Genomic DNA, 12,066 nt, shown 5'->3' with positions numbered 1-12,066 from the left:
ATTGTAATTATTATAAAATGTATTTGATACACGTATCAAAATCGCGTAAAACCCTAAGTCGGTTGTCAACATTTCACGATTGATATACAAAGTAATTCTTTACAGTACACTGCTGTAATAAGACTATAAATAACAATGTATTAGTTAAATTTCAAGCAAGATTTAAATGTTTATTTGATTTAATTTTTTGTATGTTATTTAATTTATTTAAAATAAGTAGGCTGCCTGCCTAACTAAAAGGCCAATTGATGGTAACGACTGACCATAAACATTGATACTTCGAAATATTAACCCTTACATCGCCAACACGCCACCAACCGACAAATATTACGAGTATGTAACTTTTTTCATGTTAGATATATTTATTAACATAAGAATTAATAACATTAAATGCTTAAATATATACAAATTTCAAATAAAATTAGTTACTGTATAAATCTTGACCGCGTGGAATGGTGGCAAGAATACTAGCAGCATTTCTTTCTTGTCTTATATTCATTTCATATACGTATTAACGTATGAAAATACATTCCTCACGATCGTAGCGGACGAGAGCGTTACCGTCGGGTTTAGTTCAAAGCCGATCAATAAGTAATGCAACTTTAGCTCGCATGATGTTTCTTTAGAGAACATTCAACTAACGAGACAGTAAATACAAGTCAATTCTCATAGTTACCCTTGTAGCTTCAGTTAAACGTCAACTATATAATATATACGTATAACGAATACATATTATGTAGAACTACATAATTATAATTAATATATAGTTATTTAATCTACCATATTTTAGTAGAACACATGATACAATCATTATGACGACCTCCGTGGTCGTGTGGTGTGTACACCGGTTTTCATGGGTACGCCACTCCGAGGTCCCGGGTTCGATTCCCGGCCGAGTCAATGTAGATTACCATTAGTTTTCGATCAAAATCAAAATCAAAATAAACTTTATTCAAGTAGGCTTTTATAAGCACTTTTGAATCGTCATTTTACAATTAAGTGAAGCTACCACCGGTTCGGAAAGTAGATTCTACCGAGAAGAACCGGCAAGAAACTCAGTAGTTACTCTTTTTTAATATTTAAAAAATACAACGTCATGTTAATTAAATACAATTATTTCAATTAATGTATCCTGCTTGGAAGTCAACAGGTATTAACTCCACGCTTTTTTATCATCTACAAAATCTTGTATCGAATAGTATGCTTTTTCTACCAATGTATTTTTAACAAACGATTTGAATTTACTAAACGGCAAAGTTAAAAATTTCTGCGGAATTTTATTATAGAAACGGATACCTTGCCCCAAGAAGGATCTATTGACTTTGCGGAGTCGGAAACTTGGCGTTATAAGTTTATCCTTACTTCTAGTGCATATACAATGATGTTGTCTTGGTTCTGGGTGTTTGTGGTACCGTCGTTACTTCTGCTTTCCATAACGCAAGTGCCTTAGCTACTTACATTGGGATCAAAGTAATGTATGTGATGTTGTCTCATATTTAAAAAAAAAATATATATATAATTACAGATAAACTAAATCTTTATTACATATAATTGATGTAAATTTGAATATTTAAAATAAATCAGTCGTACGTAGCAACGATACGTGTGATTTTATTTATTTGTATCATTTTAAATAACAATACGAAATGATTCCAAGGTTAAATGGAAGCCTATTTTAATACAAATACGCGATGGATAAATTTTTTTGTTATCAATTGCAAACAAATATTTTTATTAAATCTATTCGAATTGAATCCGACGCGTTCTCAAATATCACTTTTTAAAGCGTTATTTCATTGTTGTTTTTAAATGAAAATATTTTTCGTGCAAACATTATTTATATTTTATTTCGAGCGCTCGCGTTAATTTGCCGAGACGGCGACTCGGATTGTAATAAAATTATGACTTCATCGCGTAATGGAATTTCGAATAATATATTTTTAATCTCATTAAGATAGATAAGGATGAAATTAGAACAATGGTTAATCAAATTACATTTATAAATTAAGTTTATTTAATTAAAATTTTATATGCACGAGGTATTCCGGATATTTATTATGATAAATTTTATAGTATTTTATAATCCGACGCCGCGTGTTGACTGCGTAGTTTCTTAAGAGAGGGTAATGTGTAGTGGATCGTTTGTATTAACCCCGATATTTATAAATCAAAAAGGTCGAAAGTCAAGGGCAACTTCTTTATTCAATATGTAAGCATTTCACTTATTGATTCTCAAAAATCTACTGCCGGAACGTAATACAATGAATAAACGATCGAAGGAAACTGTTTTTTTTCTTATATATATAATTTATTATTTATAAACCGGATACGGTGTCATATAGTCTGTCTTAATTTTTTTTTTAATAAAATTAAAATTAGCGGACAAACATTGTTTTACGTAAACAAATTAACTATATAAAATACTTTCAACGACTAAGATTATTTCAAACATAATTATATACATCATTAGTGCTAATGAACAGATAAATAATATATATTTTAATTTTATATTAGCTTTAATATATATTTTTCTTATTAAATTTAATTATATTGAGAGTTAATTCGTTAAATACTTTTAATTGATTGCGAAACAATTAATTTTTATTGCTCTTTAATGTTACTTAATATTATTAAACGTGAAAGGTTTTTATTATCTGTCATACCGTCACACCCAAACGTAAACAAATTCAAATTAAATTTGGTAGGTAATCATGAAATATTGCAAAGCGAGCTCTCGATATAAAATATAATTAATATGGTAGCATAATATTTATATTCATAAAAGTATCGATAATTATTAAAGATTGAAATTCATTTTTTTTTAAACCGTAGAGGTTGCCATCGTCTGTGTCAATTATATAAAGTCGCAAATTTATATTTATTTTTAATGGCAACTCTAAAACGCTGATCAGTTCAGTGCGATGGTTACTCTTACTACCTCTTTTAAGAAGCCGATCGTGTTACGAACAAATTGTGTGGTTCATTTATTTATTAATTATTTAAGTACTCATATTAATTACTAAAATTATTTAAATGAAACATGAAAAATGTAAATGAGAGACTCTACAGCGCGGAACTAGTATATCATAATTATTTTTAATAATTTATTTTTGGTATAATTGCCAAGCTTATATTATTTGGGGTTTTCCAAAATATTTTGATAATATTATACTGTAGCGACTAAACAAGTTTTAAATTATTAAAGTGACAGGTTTTTAATTTTTTATTACATAAATATTAAAATTTAAATTTATCATCAAAATATAATACGGCTAAAAAAAATTAAATATTCTTAAATTAAGGTCGTTTATGGCTGTGTTTATAAATGAAGGTTTTTGATCATAACAGGTCATTTTTGGGTCAACACTTAAATTATTTAAATATTTAATATTACGGATTAGGCATCGGTTATTACAGATATGTTTTCGAGGATAAATGACATTCCTCCATAAAAATAATCCTTTATAAAAATTAATAAAAAACACGCTTTATTCGAAAAAAAAAAATTGAAATACTTTTTTTAAGCAACTCGAAACGACTTATGCTCATAAATATGTATGAGATCCTCAGTTAATACGAAAACGGGTATATTGAAACACAATATAATATGAAATATACGACACAAATTATTCATAAACGAAAACGAAAACATTTTATACCATAAATTATAAATATACTATAATTTTAATTAAAAAAAAAAAACAATCTAATTATATTATCATTACATTAAATACATTATTATTAAAATAAAAAAATAAAAACTTTTTTTATTTGGTTTGTTTATAAATCTTCCCATGAAATAAATAACAGGCCGTTACAAAGTTACAACAAAAGTGTGATATTCGTATTTAACACACATACACACATGCATGCATGCAAAAAAATTATTAAAGGTTTTGTATATAGAGGGTTACTCAATATAATTACAAAACATATAACCTCTTGGCTCTATACTGGCAGCTTTAATTACTAAGGCTAACATTGCCAGTATTAATCGTCAGATACACTTACCGCCAGCCATATTACAGATAAGCTTAACAAAAATTTTGAGAGTATTATAAGAACTTCAACCTCTACGAATTCAAATTTAAATTAATCGAAATGAATATAGCACGTTATATTGGACCACCTGCTTTTAATACTAGCGACCCGCCCGGATTCGCACGGGTGCAATACTGATACTAAATATACTACAGAATTTGTTTATTTACGACATCACATTAAAAACTTCTAAAATTATCAGTGTTACTTTACTACATTGTTCATGTAACATGTACAAAAACCTTCCTCTCGAATCACTCTATCTATTAAAAAATACCACATCAAAATCCGTTGCGTAATTTTAAAGATTTAAGCATACAAAGGGATATAGGGACAGGTAAAGTGACTCTGTTTTATACTATGCAAAGATTATATTTGAATATTTTTCACGAAAAATAAATATAATAAAACTTGGACGTTTAATAATTTTAAGATAATAATGACGCATTTATTTCGCGAGGCGAAACAACAATAGAATGGTCTCAAGACAATAATTTAGTGTAATTTCCTTTCACGGCTCACAATTTAATAGCGAGTCTCCGCTTGTAAGTAGATACTTGCAATAAAATGGGAAACACTGTCATGCTTTAAAACGGTCTTTTATTTTAAAGCAACTGTATTTATGTATTATTTCATTTGCCGGTTTAAAAAAAAATACTAATAAACGTAATATTAAGTATAATATAGAAGATGTAGTGTATTTCGAAAATGGAAAGGTTTTTGTATATACATTTATTATTAAAGACAGTTAGTTGTCTTTTGAAATTTCACCCGATTGAAAGTGCCTCCCCGGGCTTACACGTTGGCGTTGAATGCATTAGCGTTTTTGATATTGTTGTCTTTATTATGAACATACCGAAAACCTTTGTCAATAAAGCACAAATCGCCTTATTTTAAAAATCTTATGCATTTGAATTTTTGGAGAAATTTTCGCAGCATAAATATTTTTATGTCATTTCAAATTCAACTAGCTATACAATAAATACACCAACGTCTGGAAATCCGGTGCGACTCTTTAAACTATTGACGTAAAAAAACTAATTTAATGTTCTTGTAAATAAAGTATATATTTTTACTTAATAAATATAAATGATCTAAATATTAGTCTGATAATTATTCAAATATTCGTAGTTACATCATTGTGTTACCATCACGTCAGCAATCCGTAGTACGTTTTGAACGGTGAGCGTGCCCATTTTCAATTCACCCAAAAAGGATCATACAAAGTTTTCAAGGTCATTGGTGCATTGGAAATTGGGATGGTTTATATTTCTTATACGACCAATGTCTATGGCAAGTCACAATTAGTAATAGGGAACATTGTCACTCTTGCCAAAAAAAGAATTAATTCATACAGATAATAAAATGATTTTTTTTTCTATACAAGCGGATGTTAGTATAGACATATGTATAATAATATTCTTAGTACGCAATAACTCATACAACTCGACATATATTTCAAAAAAATATGAAAATTAATTTATTTTGAAATTAATATGCAAGAACAGTCGTTACGGAGGAATATTTTTAAATTCTTTAGTAGTTTACATATTATGTATAAATGTTATTGTAAATCTTTAATCTATGTAACGTCGGCGTAATAAAAAAATATGTTACTTACGAATAGAGCAAGAATCATACAAGACATTATGAAACAGTATTTACATAAGAATTGTTAACATTGTATATTTAAATAAATATTATATACAAATCAAATGTAGCAAGAATGTTAGTAGCATTTGGTCGTTGAAACACAATTCTGATTCTCTGGCGAAACAAGAACTAGACAATATAATGTATTTACGACGACCTCCATGGTCGAGTGGTGTGTACACCGGTTTTCATGGGTACGCCACTCTGTGGTCCCGGGTTGGATTCCTGGCCGAGTCGATGTAGATTACCATTAGTTTTCTATGTTGTCTTGGGTCTGGGTGTTTGTGGTACCGTCGTTACTTATGATTTCCATAACACAAGTGCTTCAGCTACTTACATTGGGATCAGAGTAATGTATGTGATGTTGTCTCATATTTATTTATTTATTATTTAATATAAGTTTTTGTTCTATTCTCTTCAGTATCTAAGTATTTTTAGTAAATTCAAGCGTTTTTTTTTTCGTGTTTTTAATTGTCAAAATACCACACACTCAATTTAACGATATAATTTGCAATTAGAAGAATATTTGCGCTTCACTATTTGCGCTTAAATTTGTTTCTTAATGTGAGACGGGGTCAATATGACAACGCATGAAATAAAAGGACTCCTTTCCTCAGACCTATCCGTCCATTAGATGTGCCGTTATTACGATTTATTCCAGAGGTCTTATTAAACTGGTGGCAATAGCCCTTTTAATTATAAAAGTATAAAAAACTATATGAGTTACTAGCGACCCGACCGGGCTTCGCACATTTTAGTATATTATGACCAAATAACATAAAATCATTATAAATTGTAGTGTATTTATTTGTTATTCAGATATATTATCTATATTACTGTAAAATTACATCCAAATCCGTTCAGCAGTTTTGATACAGTAACAAATACACATACATCAATCCTGCTCAACTGTCGCATTTATAATATAAGTAGGATTGAACTGATAAGGTGCCTCTCGCTTGTAAGTTAATCGTTTTCGCCTGCGGCTTCGTTCCCGTGATTAGGCAGGTGTTATCCTATGTCCTTTTTTGATACCTTTGGCAACTTGAATGCCAATTTAGTAATGCTTGGTTGAGTTGTTAAGACGAGAAAGAGTAACAGAGAACTTACCTTACAACCAATGATATTCTAATAAACAGATATGTTATATGCATACTAAACAACAGTAAAAAGTGTGCCGCGCCGGCGACCGATTATATTAGTTTATTTTTACATTTCGTTAAAAGTATAAAGGATAGCTTAATAAAAACAATAAGTAAAAGGGATAACTAGATGTTTTAATTACGCAAAACGTATTACTACGTAATTATGATGTATTACTTACGTAAAACAACTAAAGGCAAACGTCCCAATTAGGACGTTTTCTAATCTTCACTTTTTGCGCGTTAATAACATATCTGTTTACTACAACATCATTGCCTTACAACATAAAGATTCAACATACAAACAATCCTGTGTTTCTCTATCCATTATCATTTGAAGGATTAGTGAGAAATAGAAATTATAGAATCAAGGAAACATCTTTAATATTTTTACTTGAATACGTTTACCAATCAATGTTTTGAAAATCGAATATTTAAAAAAGGAAATTGAGAATTTATTGTTTTTAATTTTGTACAAACTACATGACGCAATGGATGAAAAAAATAAATCGAATCCAATTTCAATGAAGAACAAAAATAACTGCAATGTGTAAATAAAAACGAAAGTATATTGAATTATAAATTATTGGACAGATATTGAAAGCACTGTATTTATTTCATGTATTAAGGATAGTAATTTACTTTTCTTTGTATACTCATTTTTGTCTATACTAATATATACCCTTGAACCGATTTAGATGAATTTTTCTGTGGGGGTAGTTTGAGTCCTCGCAAAGAACATGGTGGACCCCTCGAGGGAATATAATGTCTGTTAACGATTGTATGTTATAAGGATAGCCACAGGTACGGCTTGTTTTATATATAACTATACGACACAAAAATATTAGAATAATTATTATATTATATTAATTATTATTTATTATTAATAACTGTCAAAAATACTTAAAAAAGTACGATTTACCTTGGAGAGTTTTAAAATAATATATAAATCTATAAATAGTCTGTAAACACCGGATACGTAAATTAAATAAAAAGTGATTGTAAAATAAAATTAAAATCAAATAAATACTTGTAAAAATACGACATTGAGTGTACAAATATGGCATAAAAATACACTTGATGTAAAAAAAATAAGTTACGAAATATAAATTTAGAAAATATGAAAGGGAAACAAGTAATTGTAATGCTTGTATTTATTATCAAGAACAAAATAATTGTTTGTAAGTGCGTGTCCTATGTGCGTGTTAACTTCGTAACGCATTTAAATATTAATTCTCATGCTGATATAATAGGTTTTTGACAAAAAATGATAAGCCTACTTAATTGAATACACACGTTTTTTTATTAAATAGGTGGAAGGGTAAATGCCATTTGATGGTAAATGGTTACCACCACCACATTAGCGTAGGAACTTTCTCCGTTCCTTTCATCATCAATGTGCCATTAACCTTGGAAACTTTTTTTTTTAAATATTAGACAACATCACAACATCACATACATTACTTTGATCCCAATGTAAGTAGCTAAAGCACTTGTGTTATGGAGAATCAGAAGTAACGACGGTACCACAAACACCCAGACCCAAGACAACATAGAAAACTAATGATAATCTACATCGACTCAGCCGGGAATCGAACCCAGGACCTCGGAGTAGCGTACCCATGAAAACCGGTATACACACCACTCGACCACGGAGGTCGACAAAACTACGATGTTATGTCCCTTGTGCCTGTAGTTACGCTGCCTAACTAACTCATCAAACCGTAACAGGAGAAGCCAGCGGAATATGTAAAGATTATTTTATAGTCATGTATTGTATTCGATTTTTAAAAGAAGTTCCTTTTTTAAACGTAGAGTTAACTGGTGCAAATCGTTACGTAAGGAAAAAGCGTAATGCCAGGCAATCTTTCCCTCTCTCTTTCTGTCTCTTTCTATTATATACGGTTAAATATAATATTATTTTTGTTATTGTTTTAATTCACATTTAAATTTTTTAAAAACAATGTTTTTTCTTGACATTTAATTTGTTTGTTTATTTAATACATAATATGGCGAAAGTGATTTCGTTCCAAACGAATGTCTTTTTTAAAATTCGAATGCCTTTAATTCTTTTTTTTGTTGTAGGTGCAACCTCAAATAACGGCAGCAATGAATCCAAGGTTGACGACTTAAAGGCTGGTGGCATCAAAGTGGTCCAGCTTGCGGTTCTGCAAAAACCCACCAACAATGAACACGACGATTCAGACGGTGAGGTGCTAGAGCTCGCTGTTCATTTGTATATCAACACATATATGCATCTAAAACAGATAAAGCTTTTTATATTTCGACTACATATCTCCATCTCATACCGCTCGCAGCAGCGCTCACGTGAGTGAGGGAGAGGTATATACATTTCTGTACGCCTGACATCGTGTATGTAAAATTTTCATGACAATCCATTGTGACTGACATGAAAGCGTAACAAAGATATAAACAAACTCATATATATATAACTTTTAATTAGTAGTTTTTTTTTATGTTATAGGTTGGTGGACGAGCATATATGCCACCTGATGGTAAGTGGTCACCATCACCCATAGACAATGACTCTGTAAGAAATATTAACTATTCCTTACATCGTCAATGTGCCACCAGCCTTGGGAACTAAGATGTTATGTCCCTTGTTCTTGTAGTTACATTGGCTCACTCACCCTTTAAACCGGAACACAACAATACTGAGTACTGTTATTTGGCGGTAGAATAACAAACGCTATGCCTAGAAGAAACAATGTCACATGGAATTGATTGATTAATGTTGCAGAAAAAGGCAAACAAGGCATGGACGACGACGAGGAAACAGATTCGAGTGGCTCACTATCAGACACAGCGGCTAATGAGTCGCAGGACGGCCGGCCACATGTATGCGACATTTGCGACGTTAGGTAAGAAACATATTACGTTATGGGTACAAATTTTGCTGCTTCGTGCGGTCTGGCAAGTCGAGATGGCCCAGTGGTTAGACCGCGTGCATCTTAAGCGATGATTGCGGGTTCAAACCCAGGCAAGCACCGCTGTTTCATGTGCTTAATTTGTCTTTATAATTCCTCTCGTGCTCAGCGGTATAGGAAAACATCGTGAGGAAACCTGCACGTGACAAATTTCAAAGAAATTCTGCCACATGTGTACTACCAACCCACATACTTCATACGGAACAACGTGGTGGAATATGTTCCAAACCTTCTCCTCAAAGGGAGAGGAGGCCTTTAGCCCAGCAGTGGGAATTTACAGGCTGTTATTGTTGTGGGGTCTGGATCAGGAACAGGATCTGTGATATTTAGCTATTGGGGTAGTCTGTAATAAGAAACGACAAACTAACGAAATACAAACATGAAATATCAGAATGTCTTTACAGATGATAACTTCAGAGCTTCTTAAATTCTGAATTCTGACTTATGAATCTAGTTTTATCCAGATAAATTCTATGCAGGCTCGACTGAGTTAGTAGTACCAATACTTGTTCCATAGAACTTGTTACATGAAACCTTTGTATTGCTGGTTCACATTTGCCATGCCATTAATTATAGCCATCACAAGGGACGCAACATTCAGATTCCATGATTGAGAGTGTACTATCACGTGTATACGCTATCACAAAGTATCCGGCGTTTCGAAAATAAACTAAAACCAACTCCCCGTACACGTGTACGCAGGTTCGCGCGCTCGTCGCACCTGACGCGCCACCGCCTCACGCACACGGGCGAGCGGCCCTTCACGTGCGGCGGCTGCGGACGCTCCTTCGCGCGCTCCGACAAGCTGCGCGTGCACACCAAGATCTGCGAGCGGGTCAGTACGCACGCACCTGTATTTACCACTTCCCTCTGCATGTTTCCTTTTCCCTCCTTACTGTTCCTGAGCTCCTATTACCCAACGACGATTGCACTATGTCAATACTAACGCTTTGAAATAATACTAATATCTATCCGACTAAAACGATTGTTCTGTTATTGTAATATCATATACTTTTTGCATCGATACAAATACCGAGTGATAAAAAAAAATAAGTCTTTCAACGATTAAAGTTTCTTTGTCTTCTTTAACATTTTAACAGCACGCTTTTCAATGAAATTACTATTTGAAATTTAAAAAATATTTTTTATTACTTTAGAAGTTTCCCATATTTTGTAAAAAGTTATTTAAATTTAAATATTTTAAAAACTAAATCTCTATGATATCTCGGTTAATCGACGTAAGCTTAAAATCGATGCAAAAAGCCAAAGAGGACACAACGCTAATCAGATATTATTTCAAAACGTTAGGTGCAATCAAAACAAATAAAACTTCTCCAGGAGGACCCGACGGTGGACATGGCCAACGAGGTGAAGCGCGAGAACAACTCGGAGGTGACGTCGGGCATGGTCCGCACCACGCACCGCGAGTCCGGACACCTCGTGTTCACGGCCAGCGGTGACGTCATGCTGCCGCCGCGCGCGCAAGTCGTGCTCAACTCCACGCTCGAGCCCGTGCGCAACGAGCTGCTGGCCAACGACCTGTTAGAGCCGCCGCGCCGTGGCCGTGGCCGCCCGCGCAAGACGCCGCTGCCGCTCACGCCCAAGGTCAAGAAGCGCCGCGGCCGCCCGCCCAAGACCTCGCTCGGTGAGTACCGCACTCAGGTGTCTTCTAACGGATGAATCGCGTATATTAATTATTTTTAAAACATCCCGACGTTTCGAGAACTTTGCATTGTTCGTGGTCACGGGTAGACTGCAAAGTGCTCGAAACGTCGGGATGTTTTAAAAATAATTAATATACGCGATTCATCCGTTATAATTAGTTTTATTTAAATGTGTAATAATCGCGAAAATTTAAGACAACATTAGGTGTGTTCTGTTAGGAGCTAAAGAATCGTTAAGGAATAAATTTAGAGAAATCAAGATATTGACTGTTGCTTCTCAATATATATTCTGCAATGTTTATGTATGTACGAAAAAATATTAATGATTTCATGAGAAAATACTACTAAGATACTCATAGCATTGGTACAAGGAACAAACACAAACTTGTTACTCCTGTTACTCGACAACATAGAGTCAGTAACTCCTTTGTGGGGCAATGTATACGGTTTTACAACAGGATCCCAGAAAGCGTTCAAAATGCCTCTGTTGCCAAATTTAAGAAAATTATTAAGGAACGCTTGTGTGCAAAAGGTTACTATACAATTAATGAGTTTATGATCGATAGCACACCTTGGGAATGAAACGATCGCCTCCTGGCTATTTCATCTCATATTAAA

The 12,066-nt window shown here is 32.8% G+C and overlaps 1 protein-coding gene across 4 annotated transcripts in view; it reads left to right on the top strand.

Annotated features, from left to right (window-relative positions):
* The window catches only part of LOC124536866 (zinc finger and BTB domain-containing protein 49-like), a 40,026-nt gene that overhangs the window by 18,778 nt on the left and 9,182 nt on the right, over nt 1-12,066 (top strand). For 2 of the 4 annotated variants that reach the window (XM_047113508.1, XM_047113511.1), the window contains exons 6-9: nt 8,922-9,044; nt 9,598-9,718; nt 10,487-10,619; nt 11,093-11,429. In XM_047113508.1, the coding sequence (XP_046969464.1) occupies nt 8,922-9,044; nt 9,598-9,718; nt 10,487-10,619; nt 11,093-11,429 (714 nt within the window). The remainder of the gene's footprint in view (nt 1-8,921; nt 9,045-9,597; nt 9,719-10,486; nt 10,620-11,092; nt 11,430-12,066) is intronic. The other 2 variants (XM_047113509.1, XM_047113510.1) reach the window with 2 other exon arrangements.

The sequence above is a fragment of the Vanessa cardui genome, chromosome 17 (assembly GCF_905220365.1).
Source record: "Vanessa cardui chromosome 17, ilVanCard2.1, whole genome shotgun sequence".
NCBI lineage: Eukaryota > Metazoa > Arthropoda > Insecta > Lepidoptera > Nymphalidae > Vanessa > Vanessa cardui.
The sequence above is the reverse complement of the archived record's forward strand: the minus strand, read 5'-3'. Positions and strand labels throughout refer to the sequence as shown.